The 27,035-nt window shown below is 42.7% G+C and overlaps 2 protein-coding genes across 4 annotated transcripts; one reads left to right on the top strand and one right to left on the bottom strand.

Moving 5' to 3' along the window:
- Positions 1-782: 782 nt before the first annotated feature.
- Positions 783-20,783, bottom strand: TSPO (translocator protein). Of its 3 annotated transcripts, none has more exons than XM_044450861.1 (4): positions 20,776-20,783; positions 6,047-6,242; positions 3,148-3,286; positions 783-1,174 (listed from the first exon to the last, which is right to left on the bottom strand). In XM_044450861.1, exons 2-4 carry the CDS (start codon positions 6,232-6,234, stop codon positions 1,001-1,003), a joined length of 501 nt encoding a protein of 166 aa, XP_044306796.1. In that variant the 5' UTR covers positions 6,235-6,242; positions 20,776-20,783; the 3' UTR covers positions 783-1,000. The 3 variants fall into 3 exon arrangements, with proteins under 3 accessions (XP_044306796.1, XP_044306795.1, XP_044306794.1); XM_044450860.1 differs by lacking the exon at positions 20,776-20,783 and adding an exon at positions 17,482-17,596; XM_044450859.1 differs by lacking the exon at positions 20,776-20,783 and adding an exon at positions 13,083-13,104.
- Positions 20,365-25,817, top strand: MCAT (malonyl-CoA-acyl carrier protein transacylase). Its single transcript, XM_044450857.1, has 4 exons — positions 20,365-20,895; positions 22,252-22,339; positions 23,859-24,076; positions 25,004-25,817. Exons 1-4 carry the CDS (start codon positions 20,473-20,475, stop codon positions 25,430-25,432), a joined length of 1,158 nt encoding a protein of 385 aa, XP_044306792.1. The 5' UTR covers positions 20,365-20,472; the 3' UTR covers positions 25,433-25,817.
- Positions 25,818-27,035: the final 1,218 nt, after the last annotated feature.

Here is a 27,035-nt window from a genome sequence, read left to right as displayed (position 1 = left end):
CTAGAAATTTGCTTTTAAAAAGCAACAACAAAAAAGAGCTGAGAGTCCTAGGATACTGAAGGCTTAAAGCCTTAAGGCTTAGTTGTATTAGAAGCTTTATGCTAAAATATGCTGATTTTTTTTACACTTATCCTTTTCGACTTCAGGCCCGCCTGCCACAGAAATAGGAATTTGGCCTTCAAAAGGCTTGTTTGGCACCTCTGCACCATTGTCCTATGAAGTTGCTTTTAAAAGGTCAAATAGGATTTAATTGTCCATTTTGTCTTTGCCAGCTAAGGTGCCATGAGATCTCTCTGTAGAGCCAGTTAGACTTGTACTTCTTGTTCAGCATGATTCTTCCACTCTCCCAGCTAGGTGGTGACCATTTATTCTAAATGTCAGCAAATCCCATCAGAGTGGAGCAGCCCAGCTTAGTCTTTAAGCATAGTCAGCTTAGTTTCAAGGCTATGCTTAAAGAGGCAGATATAATCATACTGTTTTCAAGACATAAAAGGAAAGTGTTCAGATCTCTGGTGGGGGGGGGCGCTCAGTGGGAGAACTGCAAGGCACTGTGCTGAATCCCAAGAATGGTAAGGCTTTTCCTATAACACAGTTGTTTGGGCTGTTTGCAGATCTAAACTCGAATACAGAAGGCTGCATGCAAGCAATGGGGAAACTACCTCAGAATGTTTTCTAATGGAGCCATTTCATAAATCCAGACGTGAACTGCCTTATGATGAACAGTCCGCCTCACACATACATGCCACTATTTACTTAGAGATCACACAGCTTCACACACATTGTTCATAGTCTTCCTGAACTTTATTTCAGTTAAAACTAGTTAACCTGTTTGTTTGCATAGTAATATAACATCTTTTACAATTGCCTGAGACAGAAAATGGATTTAAGTAATGGAATGGTGAAACTGCAATTAGACTCTCTCTCCTCTCCCTCCCTCCCTCCCTCCCTCTCTCTCTGTCTCTGGCATTACCAAGAGTTGCTTTAGAAAAATTAGTACGTATTATGAGTGCTTCTTCCTGGGGTTGTCCTTCCAGATGCGGTAGTTGAGCACTGTGGCGAAGGTTAGCCAAGCCAAATAAGGATACATCAAATAGGCGGCTGTTTTGTTCACATGATACCAGACTGCTGTTGTCGCTGTTGTTGCTCCTGTGGTAAGCAACAAAATGGCCAATCCCTGAAACAAAGTGCTCAGATTAAAGGCGGCTTTGGTTGAATAGCAGAGGAGGTGTTTCTCATCTCCTGCAGGTTGCTAAAACAGGCAGAAATGGGCCTGCTTCCCCAGAGCTCAGCTGCACAACTGGATAGCCCTCCCTTAGGCTGAGTAACGGACCATAACAAAGGATGTGACCACCCATCACATTCCAGTGAGTAAGGCCTCCACCAGAAATGCAAGAGCAGTTCAGTGACCCCAAATAAACCACGGCTTCTGGACACTTACTATCCACCTGTTCGGCACGATGGGAAGCAGTAACCCGGGTGCAATGTTCAATTAAGAGCCAATTGCACAAAACTGGATGAAAGATTTAGCAGTTTGGACTTTACAATAACAGCCCCATACTATAAATACCTTAGGACTAGACTGAACAGACGGACTAGTTCAGATAAACCATCCTCTCTGTCACCCTACTAAGCCAGCATTGAAATTGAAATGCGTTAGAAAAACTGGTAACCAGTTTGAAAAGGTGGTTCTGAAATCTAATTTTACACAGAAGTCTTGAAAAGGGTTCTGCCTCTCAAATGTCTCTGGCATAGGAGCAGTCAAGAGAAATTCCTGGAGGGAAAATAGTTTCAGAAGGGAGGGGAAAGGTAAAGAGATTAGTATTTTGCCTGCAGCCTGCATTTACCTTGATCCAAAATAATGATCAAATGAGAACAAAGGAAAAAGAAAACCCCTAACCTGTGAAATTCCTAAGACGTTATAAAAGCAAGAGGCTGCCATTGTTAATGGAACATCTGGCTAGTTCATGTGATGGTAACTACCCCCTTTTGTCACTTATCTGTACAATGGAGATAAATGGCACTTCAGAAAAAGGAAGGTCCATTTCACTAGCATGGCTGATAGCATCCTGCTTGCACTTGTTTTAAGAGTCAAACAACATGATACCAGTTGTACATCATGTACCTAAGACTTGGCTTTTGTGTAAGTTCTTGTGACCCTGATTTGGATTTGTGCCACTATGTTTCAGTAGGGGAGAATTAACCTCCCCTCCTGACCATTTGTTTTCCCCAGATCCTCCCTGCTATTGCCACTTTTCAGGGAGATTATTAAAACAACAATATTCCACCAACAAGGTGGAATACAGGGTCTTTTCTTGGGTTAACACCACCACCATCGCCAAATGTGGTGTGGATCTCAGGAAACAAACTGGGAAGGCAAGAGCTAAACAGCCTTTCCTGAAGCATGGTGGTCCTGATCCAACACAGGGTTGTGTATGCTTTTACTAGAGTAAAACGAAAACAAACCTCAGCTAGACACTACTGACAGCAACCAACACTCCCAGTCAGTTTAAGCTACTGAAGTACCAGTACTAGCGTGAAGTGACCTCTAGTACTACTCCTGCAAGCACGTAAGCCACATTTTCCCAGAAAAGCCTGATCCTTCCAGCTTTTTCTATTTGCATATGATTAGAAGTAGTATATATTAGTGTTATCTCAGTAGGGTAAGTGGAACAGCAGTGTTGGATCCTGCCTGATGAAATTAGCATAAGGCCTAGTTTGGTTCTGTCCTACACACTGTGCAAAGAAGTATTCCCTTATGAAAGGCATCCTATGAACATAATCGGCTGTTGCAGAGTTCTAGCACTGCAAGTGAGAGACAAACTCCTCTGTTCTGTCATTTCTGTTGAGACTCATCTGGCTAGGAGCCTCTCACAGGTTCTGATCATGCTACAATTCCTAGAACTCCAAACCATGACCGTTAAACATACACAATTGTTAATGCTCATGTTTATTGTTGGGTACATTATCAGCACATGTGAGCTAACGAACAATATGCCTCCCAGAACAAGCTCTGGAATCTTTTACAAATGTGCTACAGCTTCCTTGGAACATGTAAAAGGGCTGTCTGATGAATAAAGAAATGTGGGAAAGACAGGAAACACTTCTCTAAGCTACAAGATCACTGCCTGACCCAACATATACACTTACCCATCCTAATTTGTGCTGTTTGAAGAATATGGGAGTCCATGACCAGTTTAATGCCAGTTGTCCTGCATATAGTCCAAGTGGAACCATGGATTTTTCATTGAAGCCTCCCAATTCCTTCCATATCAGGTAAGAAGCATATCTAAAGGAAAAGAAGAAGATGTCAGTGTAAGGAAATGAGCCTGGAAAGAGGGCTTTAAAAATATGATCTTGCAAATGGCACAGAAGTCCTAATCTCAGAATGCTGAAATCATGAAATTTCAACAAAAGAAATAGTTCAATTTTTGGCTTGGCCTGCAGGACCCATTAGGGATCACTGAAGTCATACTGCCTTATTCTTTCTCTCTGCAAAATGTGCTTTTGAAACGACACAGTTTTCTTTAAAATACTGTGCACACAATTGTAAATCTTGATGCAAATAATCCTGGATAGCTCCTGCCTACTTCAAAATGACATTTCAAATGGCAATATACTCTGCAACCATCATTAACTTCTTTGTATCCTTTGTAACTGCTCTGAAAGATAGATATATGTTGCCTCGGCACCCATGATTTCTTCTACATTTCCATCTTTCTAAATTGCTCACCAAATCAATACCATAAAATGCAAGACCTGGAATTTCAGTAAAACATAGATTTAAAGTCTAATTGTGCTACTAAAAATGACCAAAAGAGCAGACCCTGTTACATAAGCACTGGTAATTAGTGATCAACAGAGATCAGAGGAAATTCTGCTCAAATTTCCCTCCGCCATTAAATCTGCTAGGTGACCTTATGCTGGTTACAAATTTACAGTCAAGCTGCTCTGACAAACAGGTTGAGGTTTTTGGAAGAACAATGAGACAAATGCATAGGTGGTAAATGAAAAAGCATGCATTAAAAGGAAAGATAAACCTTTCAGAAGAAGTGCTCCTGATATAATGTACAATTTTTGCTGCTTTTGTAAAAATTATAAGCAAAATTTTCAAACATTTCTTACTTGCTTGCTAAAAAAATACTCTATTTTAAAACAAATGCGTTTCCAGTGTCTTCCACTAGGTGGCACTTGAACTCATGCAAAGCATTCAGCAGAGCTCAACCCTCTATTCCAAACAAGCAGAAAAGCTCAGCTCCTTCCTGCTTTTGATGTTCAGTATAGCCAAAGAAGCACAGCAGGGGTTGGGTGCAAGATTCCAGCTTCCACTACACTTGCCTGTAATGCAAACATAAAAGGGCAGGGCTATGGCACAGCCTTGCCAGAAGCTGGTTTGCACTTGCAAGCTGTATCTATCTCACTCAACGGCAGGATGTTCTCCAGGTGGTTCACACATAAACATTAAATCAATGAATTGTAAAAATAAAACACAGACACAAAATCGGCAAAGTTAAAAAAAGCATTGTAACAAAACCAGCAACAGAAAACAAGAATGCAAATAATTTAAGCTCCAGAACTAAGAAGCCTAAGGGAAAAAGGTCTTCACTTAGCATTAAAAAATATTGCAAAGCAGATGCAAGGTGAGGCTTCCTAGGGAAGAAGGCATTCCATAATTTGTGGACAGCCAGTCAAATACCATCCTCCCTCACTTCTTATGTCTTTCTATACTTGCACTGCTGTAAATGTTAATATTGGCACCTTGGATTGGGCCCAGAAACAGACCGCAAAATAGGAAGCACCAACATCATGTAACAGTCACTGCTACAGTCTTGCTGCTTTATCTTGAATCACATGAAGTTCCCAGATTACTGGGGGATTACTACAGCATTGGCAATTGTAGCAATAGTGCCTGTTCAATTAGGATCACAGCTGGTATATCAGTCCTGTGGGATGGCGTAGACACTGTCTCACCCACTACAGGAAAAGGCGGAGTCCCGGCTGCAATCTTGGAAAAGTGGAACTCCACCTTTAGAAGGAGTCCCTTTCCACTGTCTCAGTAAGTATGGTTTTTTTCTACACCAAAGCCTCAAGTGCTGAGGAACCAATTCAGGGGAGATTGGAAAGGACCAGGAGGGATGTAAGTGTCTTTGAGGGCAAAAGAAGTATGGAGGCAGCCCTCACCTCTGCGCTCTCCTGCATTCAACTGGATGCCCATAATCCTTCAGACAGCCAGTTTTAAGACCAAGCCCTAGGTAAAATGGTGTGAGTTCTGCGATTCCATGGAAGAATCCATCTTACTAAGAAACTTTTTTCATCTTTTAAAATAAAAAAGCAAATATCTAGTCCAGTGGTTTCCAACCTTTTTCTATGCCCCGCACCTCTATAAAATGTTTGATTTATGTTCACACCTCCTATAAAAGCAATATCACACTTGAAGACGAAGAAGTCAAATTTCTAATTTTTGGACCACAAATTGATCCACGTACAGTACTGCAGGTGAACAAATTGAACTCAAAAAATAAGCTTTTAATTCAGTGCATAAAATACAAATATAAATCAAATATAAATTGAGCAATTAGAAAAAAATATAAACAGTAAAGTCTATCCCAATTGTGAACATGACATTCAGTGACTTCTTTGTCCCTGCTTCATTCACAATTTTGCCAAAATGTGGAGCTTTTTTGCTGACTGCAATCCACAAGTCTGCCTACAGGCAATTCCTAGATTTTGCCTTAATTGACAAAAGACAAATGAATCTAAATGCAAACAAAATAATAATAAAATAATTTTATTATTGGGATGATTTTTGGCAAAAAACATTGCAGCCTTCCTCTTTGTTGCACCTCCTGAAATGCCATCTTATACCCTTTTGGGGATGCAGGCGCCCCACATTGGGAACCCCTGACCTAGTGCATATAAGAAAATATGTGAATAAGCCTGTTTAAATCTCTACATGTAGACAAGGGCCCCCAATTCACTTACAGCATTTAATAAAGTGCAGCATGTGTGCTGGATAAATAACTAAGCAACCAAGTAGAAGACTACTTACCCCATCGACGTATACAAAGTGCCCCACACAGGTGCAAACACATAGTTAGGTGGGAACCAGGACGGCTTCTCCAGGGTTTCATACCAAGTGGGAATTTCTTTCTTGACGATCCTAGCTCCCAAAATGCTTCCAACATGGGGCAAGAGCGTGAAGCCCACCACTGGGGTCCAGGATGGTACCACTTCCATCAGGGCTGCTGAAATACAGGCACAAACACACACACACACCAGATGAAAACTGGCCTTGCAACAGGCAGTTGTGCTCAGGTCAGGAACATACTGCTGGTGGACAAGACATACAACATTCAGTGCTTTAAGCTCTAGTCAGCAAGCTGTGAGATGAAAGTCCTGTTGGGAACGGAAAACGGGGGATGGGGGTGCTGAGTCAGGCCAGACCAGGCTTTCCAGGCATCACACTGCAAGGAAAATTATCTCTGGCAACACTCTTGCCATGTGACCCTTTTCCTGCTTTGATGTCTGTAGTGGGGAAGGCGGAATGCTTCTCCTGGGCTCTGTAACAGCTACCTGCAAACAGAAGAACAAAGTGATGACAATGTCACTTGAAAGTATGGTGCATGGGAGCACACGCCTGATTTTCAAGAAAGGTATCAGCTTTTTCCCCTTCATGGATCACTGCCTTGTTCAGGCGGAGGGGCTTGTATAGCTCAATGAAGCTATGAACTATGCCGTGCAGGGCCACCCAAGATGGACAGGTCGTAGCAGAGAGCTATGAAAACTAAGATCATGGCATCTGGTCCTCTCACTTTCTGGCAAATAGATGGGGAAGAAATGTAGTTAGTGACAGATATTTTCTTGGGCTCCAAGATCACTGCAGACAGTGAATTCTAAGAAATTACAAGATGCTTACTCCTTGGGAGGAAAGTTATGGCAAATCTAGAAAGCATACTAAAAGCAGTGACATCACCCTGCCAACAAAAGTGTGTATAGGCAATGCTATGGTTTTCCCAGTTGCAATGTATGGCTGTGAAAGCTGGACCATAAGGAAGGCTGAGCGCAAAAGGATTGAGGCCTTTGAATTGTGGTGCTGGTGGAGACTCCTGAGAGTCCCTTGGACTGCAAGGCGATCAAACCGGTCAGTCCTAGAGGAGATCAACCCTGACTGCTCTTTAGAAGGCCAGAGACTGAAGATGAAACTCAAATACTTTGGCCACCTAATGAGAAGGAAGGACTCCCTGGAGAAGAGCCTGATGCTGGGAACAATAGATGGCAAAAGAAGAAGGCGACGGCAGAGAATGAGGAGGCTAGATGGAGTCACTGAAGCAGTTGGTGTGAGCTTGAGTGTACTCCGGGGGATGGTGGAGGACAGGAAGGCCTGGAGCAATGTTGTCCATGGGGTCATGATGGGTCGGACGCAACTTCGCAACTAATAACATCAGCTTTTCAAGCTTCTAAGGCCACTGCAATAGCAGCAAACTTGGGGGAAGGAGCAGCAGGAGAGGCTACAAAAAAGCCACAGGGCTGTTCTTGGCATGCAGGCCACACACTGCACGCTCCGGCATTCAAGTTCCATCTGAAAGATACTGGAATCTGTCTTACTGAAGTCATTATCACAGATGCTTGGTTTACCATTCCCAAAACTGTGAATGTATGTCAGCAAAGATCACATGCCTCTTCTTCATAGCAAAAATGTTATAAAATAAACATACAGAGTTGAGAAAAAGACCTTAATCCCACAGTTCCTTTGCAAACCTACGTACACGAAATCAACCCCTTACCTCTTAAAAGTGCCAAGTTTCAAAAAATGTCAATGAATAGAAAAAACTTGTTGGGAGTGGAATAGATCTTCACAAGAAGCTAAGTTAGAACAGAGCAGCAAGCAGTAAAAATGAAAGTGAAATCTTTTGAGCAGAATATGCCAAAAATCTTTGGATCTTTTAGTGTATAGCCTGAGGTTTAGCATATTATTATTTCTCTGGAGGAAAAAAACCCTATAATGATGGCAGGGCATAAAAGAGACCCAGTTTGGGAATATTGCAGCGAGGCGGTGGCGGGCATGCATGGGGCAAGGTTGGTGGCAGCGGGCACAGTGAGTCCAAAACCTCTGAGGCGGGCTGGATAAATGGGCATAGTGGGCCGGATCTGGCCCACGGGCAATAGTTTGAGGACCCATGGCCTAGATATTATGATGCTGCCAGGAATTCTTGGAACAAAACTGAAGTTTGCCAAGATGCTCAAGTGTATCTTCCTCACAGTTACTCTTCAGTGACTTGCAACTGAATGGGAGAAGAGGTTCTACCCAAGGTTCCAGCCTTGTGGCTTTTTGTGGCCATCTGGAAGGTTTTGTAGTGTTCTGTTTGGGATATGCACACAAGTCACAGATGCAACTGGCACCTCAGTCTTACAGTTATCCAGTGAATGTGCCTATGCAAACCTACATTTTTAAAACAGAACGTGTGATTAAATGAGGCTTTTTTCCAAGAGTAGAGTGAAAGGGGAAATGCTTTCCGCTTCTGGAGAGAGACTGAACAGCTTCGTGGGGAGGAAGAAAGAGGAGGTTGAAATAAGAAAAAGATGGAAAGAAAAGGATGGAACTGAAGAGTTTTTAAACTTCATGTATGTATTGTATGTATTATTCTGTTTGTAGGGACTGCGGGTGGCGTAGTGGTTTAAACTGCTGAGCTGCTCGATTGGTTGATCAAAAGGTTGACAGTTCGAATCCATAGACAGGGTGAGCTCCTGTGCTTTGTCCCAGCTCCTGCCAACCTTGCCATTCGAAAGCATGTAAATGCAAGTAGATAAAAAGGTACCACTTTGGTGGGAAGGTAAACAGCATTCCATGCACTTCGGTGTTTAGTCATGCCGGCCACATGACCACAGAAACTGTCTGCAGACACACGCTGGCTCCCTTGGCTAGGAAACGGAGATGAGCACCACCCCCTAGAGTCAGACATGACTGGACTTTAATGTCATGGGAAAACCTTTACCTTTACCTTAATTGTGTTTGCATCCTGCCCTTCACAGTGTCTCAGTGCAGTGATATGGAACATAAGTGTAACAAGGCATATACCATTTGATTGGAACTGAAATACCTTGCCTAATGTATGCTAGTCCACAAAAACACAATTCAGAAATGTAGGATTTTACTGTGGCTATGTTTTAGGAAGTAATGTGTATCTGTACTCTGGGTTGTAAATATTTTGAAAATTGCCATGCCATTGCTAATATCCATGCAGATGAAAGTCAGTGATTATTACAGTACTACTGCAAAGTTATCATTATGTCCACCCTGCAAAATTGCCAATGTTGCTACATACATTTTGCTAGATGGCAGAAGAAGTTAGAGTATGAACACCTTGGAGCAGACTGCAGTTACCAAACCTCTTCTTCAGTTGGGTTGGATTTTCTGGAGGAGCAAATGAAGGCCAGCTGTGATGTCAATTGTAGTAGCAGTGCCATTTATTTAAGACTGGAGAGAGCGAAGGGAGCTAGGGAAAGAATTCCAGCCACAGATGCTTCTTACAACAGGTCTACTCACTGAGAAACAATAGAAGGGTAGAGGTAATTTCTTCTACAGGCTAGGACCCCTGCTGCTCAATCTACAGATCAGTCTCTGATGCTATTTACATACTCCCACTGTCCACCCTGGAGAAGGAAATGGCAACCCGCTCCAGTATCTTTGCCATGAAAACCCCATGGACCGTACCAAAAGGCAAAAAGATATGACGCCGGAAGATGAGCCCCTCAGGTCGGAAGGTGTCCAATATGCTACTGGGGAAGAACAGAGGGCTAGTACTAGCAGCGCCAGAAAGAATGAAGCAACTGGGTCAAAGCCGAAAGGACACTCAGTTGCCGATGTATCTGAAGGTGAAAGGAAAGTCCGATGCTGCAAGGATCTTTACTCCATAGGAACCTGGAATGTAAGATCCATGAATCAAGGCAAGCTGGATGTGGTCAAACAAGAGATGACAAGACTGAACATTGACATCTTAGGAATCAGTGAACTAAAATGGACAGGAATGGGTGAATTTAATTCAGATGACCATCAGGTATACTACGGCGGGCAAGAATCTCTCAGAAGAAATGGAGTAGCTTTCATAGTCAATAAAAGAGTAGGAAAAGCAGTACTGGGATACAATCTCCAAAATGACAGAATGATCTCAGTTCGAATCCAAGGCAAACCATTCAACATCACAATAGTCCAAGTCTATGCCCCAACCACTGGTGCTGAAGAGGCTGAACAGTTCTATGAAAGCCTACAACACCTTCTAGAATTAACTCCAAAAAATGATGTCCTTATCATCATGGGGGATTGGAATGCTAAAGTAGGAAGCCAAAAGTTAACTGGAATAACAGGCAAGTTTGGCCTTGGAGTACAAATGAAGCAGGGCACAGGCTAGTAGAATTTTGTCAAGAGAATATGATGGTCATAGCAAACACTCTTTTCCAACAACCCAAGAGATGACTCTACACATGGATGTCACCAGATGGTCAACACAGAAATCAGGTTGACTATGTGCTCTGCATCCAAAGATGGAGAAGCTCTATACAGTCAGTAAAAACTAGACCAGGAGCTGACTGTGGCTCAGAGCATGAGCTTCTTGTGGCAAAATTTAGGCTTACATTGAAGAAAGTAGGGAAAAGCACTAGGCCACTCAGGTATGACCTAAATCATATCCCTGATGAATATACAGTAGAGGTGACAAACTGATTTAAGGAATTAGATCTGATGGCCTGAGTGCCTGAAGAACTATGGACGGAGGTTTGCAACATTGTACAAGAGGTAGCAACTAAATCCATCCCAAAGAAAAAGAAATACAAGAAAGCAAAATGGCTGACTGAAGAAGCTTTACAAATAGCTGAGGAAAGAAGGGAAGCAAAAGGCAAGGGAGAAGGAGAAAGATACACCCAATTGAATGCAGAATTCCAGAGAATAGCTAGAAGAGATAAGAATGCCTCCTTAAATGAACAGTGCAAAGACATAGAAGAAAACAATAGAATAGGGAGGACCAGAGATCTCTTCAAGAAAATTGGAGATATGAAGAGAACATTTCATGCAAAGATGGGCATGATAAAGGACCAAAATGGCAGGGACCTAACAGAGGCAGAAGAGATTAAGAAGAGGTGACAAGATTACACAGAAGAACTATACAAGAAAGAGCTTAATGTCCCTGATAACCACGACGGGGTGGTCACTGATGTCAAGCTGGACATCCTGGAATGTGAAGTCAAATGGGCCTTAGGAAGTCTGAGCAACAACAAAGCTAGTGGAGGTGACAGTATTCCAGCTGAGGTATTCAAAATCTTAAAAGACGATGCAGTAAAAGTGCTACACTCAATATGCCAGCAAACTTGGAAAACTGGATTGGAAAACAGGATTGGAAAAGGTCAGTTTACATTCCGATCCCAAAGAGGGGAAATGCCAGGATTGGAAAAGATTTGTTTACATTCCCATCCCAAAGAGGGGAAATGCCAAAGAATGTTCAAACTACCGCACCATTGCACTCATTTCACACGCGAGCAAAGTTATGCTCAAAATCCTACAAGCTAGGCTCCAGCAGTATGTGGACCGAGAACTACCAGAAGTACAGGCAGGATTTCGAAGAGGCAGAGGAGCTAGAGATCAAATTGCCAACATACGCTGGGTCATGGAGAAAGCTAGGGAGTTCCAGAAAAACATCTACTTCTGCTTCATTGACTATGCTAAAGCCTTTGTGTGGACCACAACAAATTGTGGCAAGTTCTTAAAGAGATGGGAGTACCAGACCATCTTATTTGTCTCTTGAGAAACCTATATGCAGGTCAAGAAGCAACAGTGAGAACTTGACACGGAATCACTGATTGGTTCAAAATTGAGAAAGGAGTTCGGCAAGGCTGTATACTGTCGCCCTGCCTATTTAACTTCTATGCAGAGCACATCATGAGAAAGGCGGGGCTGGATGAATCACCAGTTGGAATTAAGATTGCTGGGAGAAATATCAACAACCTCAGATATGCAGATGATACCACTCTCATGGCAGAAAGTGAAGAGGAACTAAAGAGCCTCTTGATGCGGGTGAAGGAGGAGACTGCAAAAGTTGGCTTGAAACTCAACATTAAGAAAACTAAGATCATGGCATCCGGTCCTCTCACTTCCTGGCAAATAGATGGGGAAGAAATGGAAGTAGTGACAGATTTTACCTTCCTGGGCTCCAAGATCACCACAGAAAGGGACTGAAACCAAGAAATTAAAAGACGCTTGCTACTTGGCAGGAAAGCTATGGCAAATCTAGACAGCATACTAAAAAGCAGAGACATCACCCTACCAACAAAAGTGCGTATAGCCAAGGCTATGGTTTTCCCAGTTGCAATGCACGGCTGTGAAAGCTGGACCATAAGGAAGGCTGAGCGCCAAAGTATTGAGGGCTTTGAATTGTGGAGCTGGAGGAGACTCCTGCGAGTCCCTTGGACCGCAAGGTCAGTGCTAGAGGAGATCAACCCAGACTGCTCTTTAGAAGGCCAGATACTGAAGATGAAACTCAAATACTTTGGCCACCTAATGAGAAGGAAGGACCCCCTAGAGAAGAGCCTAATGTTGGAAACAATCGATGGCAAACGAAAAAGGGGACGGCAGAGGATGAGGTGACTAGATGGAGTCACTGAAGCAGTTGGTGTGAGCTTGAGTGGACTCCGGGGGATGGTGGAGGACAGGAAGGCCTGGAGGAATGTTGTCCATGGGGTCGCGATGGGTCGGACACGACTTTGCGACTAACAACAACAGCAACAACAACAACACTGTCCACCCTGAGAAGAAATCCCAGTGAATGTGTAGGTTCCCATGTTGAATCACCTGCATAATAGGCAGAAATGATCAGATAATGGCTTTTCCCATTGTTATGTACCCATGTTGGGAAATGCTTATTATATATGGATTAAGTGAAGAAACTCTGCCAGAAAAGGAACTGGAAGCTTAATGAAACTAGTAAGTAGTTTGCATAGCTGAAATCCTGCACCTAGGTTTGCCACTTTCTTCTGGCCTGTGTGTGCGTGCATGAATATGTGTTTAAAATTGCTTTTAAACAATGCCCCCCCCCCATTACCTTATCCTTGAGTCTGGTAGCCTTATGAGTGTCAAGTCACTGTTAAATACACAAACATGGGTCCAGAAAAGCAAGAGAAACATATGGGTCAAATGCACTCAGAAAAACTGGCTTTGCATACTGAGCCCTGAAAAAAATGAAAGAACAAAATTCTACAGTTAAATCTTAAGACTATGAATAAATATTATGGAAACAGGAATCATGGCAAGAGAAGAGTTAAAGAACTTTACTGTCAACACTGAAAAAAGTTCAATTGTGAAAGATTCTGCATATTTTGGCTCAGCCAATTCAAACTGAGACTGCAGCCAAGAAATGAGAAGAAGATTTGAAAGCACAGCAATAAAGGGACTTGAAAAGATCATCAACTGTAAAGTATGTTTCACTGGAAACCAAGGCCAACATCATACATACTTTTGTATTCCAGATCATTATGTATGTGTTTGAAGGCTGGACAATGAAGAAAGCTGACAGGAGGAAAATTCATGCATTCAGACCATGATGCTGGAGGAAAACTTTGTGACTACCCTGGACTGATACAAAGACAAAAAATGGGTCCTGGATCAAATCAAGCCAGAATTTTCCCTGAAAGCGAAAATGACAAAATTTAAGCTTTCATACTTAGGGTTTATCATGAGAAGACAAGACTTACTGGAAAAGATAATCATGCTAGGGAAAGTTAAAGGCAGAAGAGGAAGACCAAATATGAGATGGATTGCCTCCATTAAGAAATCCACAGCCTAGAATTTTTTGGAGCTGAACAGGGCTGTCAAGGGGGCAGGGAGGCATTCATTCATAGGGTCCCCATCAGTTGGAGACAATTTGCCAGCACATAGCAACATCAGCTTATTGCCACAGTTGGATCTGTTTAACATTCTTCACAACCCACCAGGTTTCAGGTTCCATATTCCTCAGAAGTATCTATATTGTTGGCCATAAAATTGGTTTCCCAGATTTGAACTGCTTAGGTAATTCTGATGCATGTTATACAGAAAGAAATCCTACAACTCCCAGCATGTCCCACCCAGCATAGGGTATGTTGAAAGTTGTAGTACTTTCTCCTTTCTAAACAGGCATATGATTAAACACTTAATTTTACAGAACAATTATGTGGGATATCTGGCATTTTATTCTTCAGCTTACAAGAACATTCTGAAAGGCCCAACAGGTGCAAAAGCAGCAAAATGGCATGTGGCTGAAGGGAAAGCAAGATGGCCTACTACCAGAGCTGGGAAGCAAAGAAATGCATCAGAGAGAAAAAAGATGCAGAGTTTAGGAAGCAGAATTATGGTAAAGCATTATTACACTATTAGAGCCAGTGTGGTGTAGTGGTTAAGAGCATGGGACTAGGACTCAGACGATCTGGGTTCTAGTCCCCGCTCAGCCATGGAACCAACTGGGTGACTTTGGGCCAGTCACAGACTCTCAGCCCAACCTACCTCACAGGGTTGTTGTTGTGGGGATAAGATGGAGGAGGAGATGTAAGCTGCCTTGAGCCCTTTGTAGGAAAAAGGCAGGATATAAATCGAAAAATAAATAAATTAAATTATTAACCTTGAGAAGCTTGTACATTTTTAGCCACATTATATCATTATGTTCCTTTTACACAGACTATACATTGGCCAAATGAATGGTTAATTTCTAGAAAAAGAGGTGCTAGAGTTTAACACTCTCTAATCTGGAATGGTTAAACCAAAAGTAAAGCTTGCCTCATCCTTATTTGCATGTCAGGAAAACCTTCAATTGTTTCATTTTTCTGTTATCAGAAGGAACGGGGCCAATAAGAAAAGGAGGAAAGTTTATAATTTTCTTCAAGTTTAATGAAGGTGAAAGTGCTGAGGAAAATCTCCCATCCACCTTTCTTGGTAATTTTAACACTTTTTACAGCATCTTTGTAAAATAGGACTGAGGTTATGTAAATCCTTGTGCAAGCAGCCCAGCAGGAACAGGCTCCAGAACATGAGGCTCGGTTTTTACAAATGATCACAGACGGACAAGAGCTTTCTGTTCAGTTAAACAAGCAAGGCCTTTCCCTCATATTGAGTTCCCTAGTGAAATCTGACTTATTTCATAACACATGTGATATTAAATGGTTACATCAGTTTTCAAACCATGTCACCCTTTGCATAAGTTTTCCATGTCATGTTGCTACTGAATTGCAACTATTTATGTGTTGACTGTGTTGTCCTAACTCAAGAGGGCTTTGAAGAAAATACAGTATGATTATCATTTGCAACACCCTCAATAATTTATTGGGGAAGTACTGTATTGTAGTTTTATTACATTGCATTTATATCCCACCTTAATGCCAAGCTTCAACCAGGCCATTAGGGAAAAAAACAGTGCTCCAGTTATGCAGATTGAGGATATATATATGCCTAAGAATCCTTTAAAATAAGAAGAACAATGTGCTTCTAACAGCCAAAAATGAATAGGTAAAGCTCTTCCCCTGCAGCACAGAATGAAATGATGCTAACAGCTTCAGCCACATAGCTTCTCTATGAAGCAGCTGCTGGTGGTACAGGGAATTTGATAGACAAGAAAGTGGCAATAAGAAAAAAAAACTAACAACATATTCACTTCTATTACATTCTATATCATCCTTCCAGAAGTTCTTAAGCTCCCATCCAGCATGGTTGGAGAAGGCTGTTCTAGCCAGCTTTTAACCAGATAAGGCTCGCTTTACTTAAAACAAGGGAGTGAAAACTACACCCTCAGCTTGCTATTTTGAATCATCATTTCACATTCTATATTCTATGTGGAGCCTTCCCTTCAAATTTTATCTTTATTCATTCCAAGTTTTAAATGTTAATCCAATAAAGGCAATTCTATACCTGTTAATTTTCTAATCCCACTTCTCCTGTAGCAATCTATCAAACGCCATCCTTATTTCTGCTCATGCCTTTAAAAGTGGTCTAATATGCAAACACTGTCTGGGTAGTTCTCCCATTACTTTATCTCAAGACCAGGAAAAAACATTACCTGCTGCACCAAGCTTACTGGGCTATCAGTAAAGGTGAAATAACAGAGGTGTGGAAAGAAGTGAGCAACACCTCTGCAAACAAGTGCCATGAGGAATTTGAGGAAAGATGCAAAGGCAAATTGTTACAGAATGAGATCCACAAGTCACTGAGGCTCATGCAAGCCAATTTACACGGATTAAAAATTTCCTACTGTTGCCAGTGCAAATCTTCTCTTAGCAATTCAAGCCAATCATTCTGTTTTTAAAAAATGCTTCAGGATAGAGTAGGTTTTGCAAACATGTCATTCCTGTTCTTTACTCAGGATGTCAGTACCAGCACCTGTTTGTACAAGTCAGATTTCTGCTCTCTTCAAAGGCAGCTATTTGGAATAGATTAAGGAAACACACATATCATAAGGTTCATGAAGCTCATTTGGTCTGAGCTGAAACCTTGACACACAAAGGTTACAGTTTCTGTTCTCTGTGCTGTTAATGGCACAACATGCAGATATTCAACAGATGAAACATCCTAGTACAGACACAGTAAAATCACCTGTTAAATTTCTGCCTGGCATGCAGCTATCAAGATTCTATTATTGAAAAGGTAGCAACAGGGAAGGATCCAACCAATTCTCCTGTTCTGTGTTCAATAGGTGACCTCCCTTTGGAATGCTCTGGACAAGAGGGAAAAATTTTTGGGGTATTGTTTAACAAGAAACAGCTTTTCCCTATAGGTGAACATCACTGAACACTTACGTAGCTTAATTCCTAATTCAGTGTTTATGACACCAGCCTTGCGATACTATGAACTTGTAGACAGTAGATTTTAGTGTGACTGTTACCCTGTTTTCCTATCAGAAAACAGATCAAGAATGAATTCAGCTCCACTGAACAGAAGAAATTTGTCCAAACAACCCAGCGTTGCAAGCACACTATGCATGTGAGCAGCTCCTTGACGGAAGCTGGGCTGTCATCCAATACAAAGGTCTGCCAGTTAGCTGTGCTGTTGTAGACCATTTTTCCACCCCTGGCGGTCAGGGAGCACCTTTCAAGAGGCTGGATTTAGCTGGAGTTAAGTTAGCTGGAGTCTCCCCCCCCCCGCGCATTCACGAGGAAGGGGCTACCTTCACGGTTCGTGAAATGCTGGCTGCAAGAATTTTATGCCGCTACTAAGTAACCAAGCAGTAAGTCAGGCAACAATCCCTTTGGAAACGGCTAAGGACACCGAGATGTTACAGCACGGAACTGCGGCTCCCCCAAGACACTTTCCTGACACTCCCTTCTCTAGTTCCATTTGAAAGTTAGGCAAGGACTTCCAGCTTCTTTGCTGGCTTGGTCTTCCCTTTTTGGCGGGGGGGGGAGGGGGAGTCTATGCAGCTGCCAAGCCTGAGCCTTCGTTGGAGGTCCTGCTGAAGCAAGCGAGTATAAAGATCGAATTACCTGTTGTCGCTGTGGTGCTTCCCTGCACGCGCGAAAACGAAGCAAACCGAAACGGGCGTCAGCAGCCAGAGACCTCCGGGGTGCGGCCTCGGAGAGCAGCCGAGCCAGTCGCGGCTCCGCAGTGCTCTGCGGGGCGGAGCTCCGGTGTCCCTGCAACTGCCAGAAATCCCCAGAGGTATGTTGGAGGAAATAATGTGTTGATTTAATCTTTGTATATCAATGTACAACACGGAACTTGAGAAATACAAATCAAGCCAAACCGGAAGCCATAAAGCAAGACATGGAATGGTTAAACTTGGTACGAGAGAACTAAAGTGGACTGGAATAGGCCATTTGTGCTCAGACAAACACAAACTGTTCTACTCGAAAAATGACAAACTCAGAAAAAATGAAGTGGTCTAATATTGAGGCAAGGTGTAGCACAAGCAGGAAGAGACTATAACACAAAGTGTCAGCATATATCAGAACTTGAGGAAAACATAGAAACAGTGAGTCAGAAGGGACCTCCCGGGCCATCTAGTCTGACCCCTGGCTCCAGCCGGCTCCACTCACGACATGCCCACCATGTGCATGTCCAGACTATCTTTGAACACCCTCACTGATGGGGCCTCAAAGACCTCCCATGGAAGCCCATTCCACACCCTCGGGGTCCTAACTGTCAGGAAGTGCTTCCTGGCATCCAAATGGAACCTTGGCTCCCTGAGCTTTGCTCCATTGGAGCGCGTCCTGCCTTCCTCTGTAGGAGAGAACAGGTCTCTACCCATCTCCGTGTGACATCCCCTCACATACCTGTATGTCGCCAACAGATCCCCTTTGAGTATCCTCTAGGCTGAAGCGACCCAGTTCCCTCAGTCTCGCCTCATACGGCATCCCCTGCAAACCAGCCACCAACCTTGTGGCCCTACGCTGCACTGACTCTAACCTGGCTATATCCTTTCTGTAATGAGGGGCCCAAAACTGAGCACAATACTCCAGTTGCGGGCACACACCACAGTTGTATAGAGTGGTAGTAATACCTGTCTCAATCTAGAAGCCACACTTCTGGCTATGCAACCAAGGGTGGCATTCACCCTCTTGACCACCGCATCACACTGCTGACTCATGTTTAGCCTGCAGTCAACCAGCACCCTGAAGTCCCTTTCACAAGTGCTGCTCTCAAGCCACTTGTCACCTAACCTGTACTTATGACAGCTATTCCTATGCCCCAAGTGCAAGACCTTGAATGCCATCCTGTTGTCTCCTGCCCACTTCCATAGTCTGTCCAGATCCTTTTGGATCTGGAGTACCTGCTCCTCAGTTGTGGCCACTGCTCCAGTTTTAGTATCATCTGCGAATTTGATCAGCAGACTGTTCACCCCTTCTTCCATGTCATTTATGAAAAGATTAAACAGGATCGGCCCAGGACAGAGCCCTGGGGGACCCCGCTTGTCACTGGCCACCATCCTGATGATTCCACACTAATGGTTACCCTCGGCTTTCGGTCAGTCAATCATGCCCTAATCCACCGGACAGTGCTTTGGTGTATCCCAAAACTCCTCAGTTTCTCAGCCAGGATATCATGGGGCGCTTTGTCAAAGGCCTTGCTGAAATCCAGGTAAACCACATCCACTGCATCCCCTCCATCTAGTCATCTTGAAACCTTGTCATAGAATTCCACAAGGTTTGTCTGGCAGGACCTGTTTTTGCGGATGCCGTGTTGTGTGGCTGTCAGCCTCTCTTCCCTATCTAGCATCACTAGATCTCTCTCTATTACATACCCATAATTCAAGTGTATAACTCTGTGATTGGAATGTTAAAAAATACAAAACAAAGCAGAATCAAATGTTGTGGTCTAGGGATCAGAAACAAAGTAGGAGAGCAACTCACTGAACACTGTGAAACCAACCATCTGTTCATTGCAAATACATAGTTTGGGCAACCAAACAGATGATGGTACACATGGACAAGTGGCCAATATACAAATCAATATATTACATAATTGGAAGTAGAAGATAAAGAATCTGTATTCTCACTGCCAAAACAAGACCAGGAGCAGATTGTGGTAGTGAAAATGAACTATTAATATTAAAAATCAGAGTAAATCTGAAAAGGATCACTAACTGTGCCAAAGTACAATTTCATTAACATTCCTGCAGAATTTAAAATCCACATAAAGCAGAGATCTGCATTACCAAACTCAATCATGAACCAGAAGAAATGTGGACTGGAACAAGAGTCAGTAGGGAAGTATGCAAAAAGACTGGCAGAGAGCAGCAATGAATTGAAAGGACTCCTGATGAAAATGAAAGAAGTGTGAAAGCAGAACTGTAGCTGAACATTAAGGAAGAATCATGACTACATTGGAATTACACCAATTCCTTGGTGAGAATTTCAAACTGAGACTACAGCCAAAAAAATTGAAGAAGACTGAGACTTGGAAGGGCAGCAATAAAAAAAAAAAACTAGAAAAGATCATCAAGTTTAAGGATGTTTCACTGGAGATTAAGATTTGTGACCCTCGTTCTACTTAATTTTGGTAGTAGTTCTCATGATACGTTGTTCTGTTTGTAATGGACAATGCCAGCACTATTCCTCAGCACGTGTCTTGATTGCAGTCCTACAGAGTGGTCGGTGAACTCACAGAGGAACATCTTTAGAATAACCCAGTTTAGTCACCCGGTCTCCTCCTCCCCCCATCCCAGGAGCAGCAGGCGCCACTGCAGACATGCTTTCAAGGGAGCAACATGGCGCAGGGAAAGCTGCCATAGCAGCCGCCTTCTGCCTCCCGCCGTCGCTGCGCCGGCGCGTTGCTGGAGGGCAGGGCGGAAGACGTTCTTAGCGCAAGCGGAACATTTCTCCTCCTTTCCTTGTTTCCAGCTGTCGGGAAGCGCTTGTCACCGGACGCCGGGCGGCCGCTTTTGCTCGCTGCACAATCCTGCGACGGATGTTATCGTAGTAATCCGCGGGGTTCATCCCAGGCTCCTGCAGTTCGCCACGTGCTTGGATCCCGCCATGGCTATGCGGGCACCGTGGGTTGCCGCACGGCGGTGGCTGAGTCGGAGCAAAATGCCCGAGCTGCCCAATGCGGGGCGAGGCGTGAATGTGTCGGAGCTGCTGCAGAGCGCTATGGGGGAGGAGGAGGTGGAGGGCGCGGAGGAAAGGGATGTTCCGAGGGTACGGCGGGACCCCAACGACGTCTCTGTGCTGCTCTTCCCCGGGCAGGGCAGCCAGTTCGTGGGGATGAGCCGGGGGCTACTGCACTACCCGAACGTGCGGGAGCTTTTCCGTGCAGCTGAGGAAGTGCTGGGCTACGACCTGTTGCGCCTGTGCCTGGAAGGGCCGAAGGCCGAACTGGACCGAACCGTCCACAGCCAACCCGCTGTCTTCGTCAGCTCTTTGGCTGCTTTGGAGAAGCTGCATCAGCAGCAGCCCACGGTGAGCACGTGCGTAGACAGGCAGCGAGTTGCTTTAAGGCACCTTTTTATTTAAACTGGAGGGGCGGTTCTGGATTGGTTCTACCCCATATTTGGTGGGCATGTCGTGAGCGGAGCCGGCTGGTGCCGGAGGTCAGACTAGATAGCCCGGGAGACCCCTTCTGACTCGCTCTGTTTCTATGTTTCTATATATCCTGCCTTTCCATTGTTCATTCTCGGCGCCAGAGTTGTGAAGTGCCGGTGTATAGTCCATTGCCACATGATACCTGCGTAGTAGGTGTAGTAATCGAACTGTGGCATTGGAGAAGTTCCAGAAGAGGACAGCTCTGGGAGTTTTTTGGTGGTGGGGGGAGTACCTTTAAAACTTCCCTTTCTCAGTTTTGGAATTTGCCAGCATTGTTCCGTTTGACCTCTCTGAAATAATCTTAGTGACTTCTGAATAGTGTGGCCTACAACTCCCATAAATCCCAGCCTGCATGGCCAGTGAGATTCTGGGAGATGTGGTTCAGTATTTTCAGAGGGTGCCAGGTTGCCTACTGCATATGAAGCCCCCCACCCCCAAAAGCAGCAGCTCTAAACTTTCTTTCTTCGCACTTATACACCACCTTTCCCTCACAATGCATAAGATGGCAAAGCTTAAAGATATAAAAATAAACACAATAAATAAATACATACTGGGAAAGGAAACCAGTTAACCAAAAACAGTCAGATTCTGGACAGCGCCAATGAAAATATAAAAGCAACCTTGGCAACCTCCTGGCAAACTAACACTGCTTGCTGGAACAATTGTATCTTTAACTAGTGGCAAAAATAACTAAAGAGGGTGTCACATGGATCTCTGGAGGGAGTTCCATAGGCTGGGTGAGAACAGAGAGCATTAGCCTCACTACTTCTGGATAAACCGATTTGTGTTAGACTGGGTCTTCAGTGCCCTGAATAGCTTCATAAAGACGTAGAAGTTAGCTGGCTATATTGTTTGCCATTACTGTGCCTGGTAAAAGCTTCACCAATTGACTTCTGCCTATTTATTGATGCAGAGACCCTGTTCATAAAAACAGAAGTGAAAACTTAAGTACCTTTCTCTTACTATGCCTTTCCAAAACAGCATAGTGTAGGTAGTCTTCACCTGGATTATATTTCTTCACCAATGTATAATTCTTATCACTCCAAATTTGTGTCTGGAGGTAGGGAGAGACTTCTACAGACCAAAGTGTGTTGACTCTGGGCAACCTTCAGCCTTTGCACCTCTCATTTAAGCAATAGGTGAACTTTCTGACTTAGCAGCTATTTCTTGAAATGCCAACATTTAGCTTTTAGGATATATTACTTATATTATAAAACTGTTTGATATCTGCAGGTAGTTGAGAACTGTGTTGCAGCTGCTGGATTCAGCATTGGAGAATATGCAGCCCTTGTTTTTGCAGGCGCTATAGACTATGCAGAAGGTATTTTAAAAGCATCTATGCATGGTTGTATTAAACATTTGTCCTTCATATAATATCCTGGCAATGTCAACATAGCTTCTGGCTTTCTGTTTAGGTACATTGGGCCACATATACCTTTCTCTGCTGTTGTAGGATATCTCAGGAGGTAGCTGTTTACTTTTTCCTAAATAAATGAAGCAGTACATCTTTTACTGATAGTTTAGGTAATAAAACTGTAAACCTAAGGTAGCTTGTTTTTATTGTCTTTTGCAGTATTTTGAAAATTAATTCAAACTTAATTCATTTGCTGAGGAGGTAGTCATCTTAAGTGCTTCTTTGAACAGAATTGTATAGTTCTGTTTAAAAGTTTAAAATAAAGGACAAAATCTTGCATCCATTTCACAGAGTGATTCTGTGCCCCCCAAACAGCATCTATAGAGCTATAGGATTTTTTAGAGTCTCAACTCTCACATTGGAGTTGGGACTCTGCACTTGGCCTACTTTATACTCCCCCCGCCCCCGTCCTAAGCTGGCTGCTTTTCCAGGGCTGTATGAGTGGCCTCAAAGAAGGGGTTTAATGGATAGTTAGCAGAGATCATCAGGAGAGAGGACAAACAGCCAAGAACAATATATCCTGTTGTTGCTTTAGCCTTTTTCCCTCTTTCCCTGAGAAGTGGTATGGCCAGAAGTGGCCTTCTAATTCTTTTGGGATGGAAAGAACCTGAATTGCCTTCACATTCCTCCTGATCTCCAATGATGCCTGTAATCTCAGTTTAGAGGGTTATGAGCACCCTCATTGAACTGGACATTAGTTCTCTTGAAATCCATTTCAAGTACACACTGTGGATACAAGAGAGAGTATAGCCCCATTCAGGCCTCAGGAACTTCATTCCTTCATAAGTGTATAGTTCAGCTACAGCTGGAAGTGGAGCAATGGCCATGATTGTAGTTTCTCAGCTCAAGCACTATGCTGAGCATCATACTTCTGGTTTGCTGGCCACATGCTAACCATGGACTGTCATGATGTTTGAATTGTAGGTGACAACAAAAATGAATGTGTTAAAAATGTCTTTAAGGCTTTGTAGTAGGAATCTAAATTGCCAATTCTTCATTCATATTTAATTTCCTGAATGAACCTTCTCCAACTATGCATCCTCCATGTAGGTTGAATTTAAAGAAATCTAGAGGAATACAGAGATATGTTGGGTGCATTCCAGATGCACCTTCAGTTTATGCAGGTCAATGTTAAAGGTTTGATAGTCCTGGCCAGTGAGCTACAGAACTGGCTGTACAAGCTAGCATGGTTGTACTAGAATTGTTTGTAGCTCATGCAAGTGCTGGGCTAACTGGTTTGAAGTAGAATGAGTTCCCTGAAGGCAGGAGATTGAAACCCACTAGACTTATATAATACTGCATGATACAAAGTTCAGATCTGATAATTATATAGAAACATGCATAAGTTCGTGAGGTTGAAGCCATTTTTTGCAGGGACACCCATATATAGCAAGCTAAGAAGTTTTTCTCCCCTTCTTTTCCTTAGCTTTATATGCAGTAAAGGTACGTGCTGAAGCCATGCAAGAAGCATCAGAAGCTGTCCCGAGTGGAATGCTATCTGTCATTGGCCAGGCTAATTCTAATTATGTCACTGCCTGCTTGGAAGCTCGTGAATACTGCAACTCATTGGGCATTAAAAATTCTGTATGTGCTATTTCAAACTACTTGTTTCCAGATGGTAGAGTCATCGCAGGACACTTGCAGGTACTATTCAACATCAAAGTTTTAATTAATTTAGAAAGTGATTAGTTTTCATTAGCATTGCTGACAGTGACCAGTGCCAAGAGACTAATCTTAGCACAATGGTAATTCATTTTTGCAGTCTATTTTGGTGAAAAAAAGTTTGCTTGATTGTTTTATTTATTGCTTTTGTCCTGCTTTTTTAGCTGGAAGCTATCTCCAGAGCCATTAATAGCCATAAATGCATTTTGAAAACTCATTACTACATGAAAACATGTCAACAATACTAAAAGTAATAATGAAAGTAGCTGAACAACTTAATCTCTCATATTTGGAATTAAATGGGCCATGAAAATCTCTTCACCTGACTTCTAAAGGCCCATCTAGATTTAGTCAGATAGGCCTCCCATGCCAGATAAGCCTCCCATGCAATGGAAAAGGCTGCCTATTAATCTCAGGTGGAAAAGAGTTGCACCAGACAACCAGCTGATGAAAGGAGACTCAGGGAGGAGGCACTTCCTGGTGTGCTCCTGAGGCTGTTAAGAACCAGTTCTTTCAATTGAGCACAGGCTCTGTTAGATAACCGGTATGGCTCCTTAATTTTGGCATTACATGCTCTTAGTCACCAACTATGGACTGCAGCTGTGGAACCACAAACTATTTAAGAGCACCCCCATGTAGCTGTTTTTACTACATTATTGTGGTAATCCAGAAGGGAGCATATAGTAAAACTTTTCTATTAAAGGGTTCAATTTTCCAATAACATTGTCAGTCTCTTACTAACTTTTATGCTTCTCAGTATTCTGCCTCTTAGAGCACACTTGGTCTTGTTCTGTGCAGATAATACCAGAGTGAATCTGTTGTATATTTTATAAAAGCTGAATTAGATTAATAGCACTTCTGCACTGAGTGAAATAACTCTTTTTGTATGTTTGTTTTTTTTCCCTTAAGGCTTTAGAGTTTTTGCAGAAAAATTCAAAAAAATACTCCTTCGTACGAGTAAAAATGCTGCCAGTCAGTGGTGCTTTTCATACTGAACTTATGGAATCAGCGTTGGAACCTTTATCTGAAGCCCTCAAATCAATTAACATTCGACAGCCTCTTATTCCTGTCTATTCAAATGTGGACAGCCAGAAATATAGACAACCAAAATGGATTCAGCGTTTGTTAGCAAAGCAGTTGATTTCTCCAGTAAAATGGGAACAAACAATGCATGCCATCTATGAAAGAAAAAAGGGAATATCATTTCCTTACACATATGAAGTGGGGCCTGGAAAACAATTAGGAACGATTCTAAAAAGCTGCAATTTGAAGGCCTGGGCATTTTATAAAAATGTTGATGTTACAGAAGATGTATCAAAACAGGAAAAAGATCCATAGTAGATTCTGTCACATCATTTTACGTGTGTGTGTTGTTAATCATAGATGAAGTCATGACAGCAATGAAGGAATACACAATGCAGAACCTTGAGTTATTCACTGAACAGAGCCATACACAGTTGTTCTGTTGGTATCTGCTCCTTTCACTAGCTGTATGTAGAAGAATTGCTTGTCAGCTCAGAAACAAAAGTGCCCCCTCCAGTGGCACCTCTCTGGACTGAAAAAATGGATTCATGAACATCCATAAATCAGTGATTTCAGCTACAGATGCCCAAAACCTGTTTTGTACATATCTGATTAAGCCAAAGGAGTATGATGACTTACAGTCACAATCTTGTTTTGACTGTTAAGGATCAGTGATATTAAAACAAGTTTAAAGTGTTTATTTTGGTTTGTATTTGTTTTGTGGGCATATCAAATTTTTGTAGAAAAAGAATATGTCAGCAGTTGAGAACATAGTAGCTTTTTCAAGTAGGACATTTCACTGCTGTAAAACTAAAGTGATTGTCTAGTAGCCTTCATTTTAAGGAGCATTGATTATCTTAGTGATCTGGATTCCTTGAAAGACAAGCAACCATATGCAAGGTGGAGAATGGGTTGGTTTACACAATACAACAGCCCACCCTTGATTATTTAAGCCACAGTGAGATTGCACTGTGCATGCAGCTGCCATTTTGCATAACCGACTCCCACTTGAGGATTGTCAAGTTGTGTGAATGTAGTAATTGTGGGTTATGTGAGGGTTAAACACAAAAACACTAGAACAAACTTGGTTACATGAAAATTGTTTAACGTATGCTATGTGGGTTTACATGATACAACTCCTGGATGACACTTGGGAGCTACATACCCATGGTGAGCTGCAGCTTGTGTGAAATCATTTATCAGTTGATTGTGGGTTGTCACAAAACGGGGGGTTGTTGTATGGTGTGAATCCAGTTGTGTTAACAAACCATGGTTTACTAGCATGGCTGGGTTCATACAATACAACAATCTGATTCTACAGCCCATAGTTCCCCATAAGTATAGATTAAGTGTGGGTTGTCATATTGCATGAACCATGTCCCTAATTTTAATTGGCATGGTTTGCATGTAAAAACCCGGAGACCAGAATCTGGTAATACAGCAACCCTATATGAGTTAATTTATGTCTGAGGAGCTGTGGCTTATTACACTGTGTGAACTTTATTGGGGAGAGTTATACAATTTGAATCATTGTTGATTGGGGTTAACAATGCGTAATTAAATCAGTGCAGAATGCGCATAGAATGTTAACCCATGATTCAACAGCAACCAAGGATTCAAGGACAAGCTGAAGTCTGAGTTGTGGTTATATGCACTTATGGAAGCCTTGGTGGTATTGATCACTGCTTTTAAACCAGAATTTCTGACAGCCTAAATTTATACAGCCTTCTGCTGTGTAGCATGAAAGAGAAAAGAGCTCTGTGCCTTAATGTAAGAAATTCTAGTTTTCCCATAAACTTTGTCAAAACCATAACCCAGAAAAAGGGTCCAGGATGTGGTCTGAAGGTACTGCTGAAGATGTGCTAGCAGAACTGACCCTGAGTTGTGCTTGCATGGAAAATCACAGAGGAGCAATATA

The sequence above is a fragment of the Varanus komodoensis genome, unplaced genomic scaffold, assembly GCF_004798865.1.
Source record: "Varanus komodoensis strain SLA01 unplaced genomic scaffold, ASM479886v1 scaffold69, whole genome shotgun sequence".
Lineage (NCBI taxonomy): Eukaryota > Metazoa > Chordata > Lepidosauria > Squamata > Varanidae > Varanus > Varanus komodoensis.
Note: the sequence above shows the minus strand (reverse complement) of the source record. Positions and strands in the feature narration are given on the sequence as shown.

What these genes read in the sequence shown, in the direction of transcription:
- TSPO (XM_044450861.1), bottom strand. Translation starts at nt 6,234, where the DNA reads ATGGAAGTGGTACCATCCTGGACCCCAGTGGTGGGCTTCACGCTCTTG. An exon ending in ACTTTGTATACGTCGATGGG is followed by an intron (nt 3,287 to 6,046) that starts GTAAGTAGTCTT and finishes CTTTTCCTTTAG; the next exon opens with ATATGCTTCTTACCTGATAT. An exon ending in AACAGCACAAATTAGGATGG is followed by an intron (nt 1,175 to 3,147) that starts GTAAGTGTATAT and finishes ACTTTGTTTCAG; the next exon opens with GGATTGGCCATTTTGTTGCT.
- MCAT (XM_044450857.1), top strand. Translation starts at nt 20,473, where the DNA reads ATGGCTATGCGGGCACCGTGGGTTGCCGCACGGCGGTGGCTGAGTCGG. An exon ending in TGCATCAGCAGCAGCCCACG is followed by an intron (nt 20,896 to 22,251) that starts GTGAGCACGTGC and finishes TGATATCTGCAG; the next exon opens with GTAGTTGAGAACTGTGTTGC. An exon ending in TCATCGCAGGACACTTGCAG is followed by an intron (nt 24,077 to 25,003) that starts GTACTATTCAAC and finishes TTTTCCCTTAAG; the next exon opens with GCTTTAGAGTTTTTGCAGAA.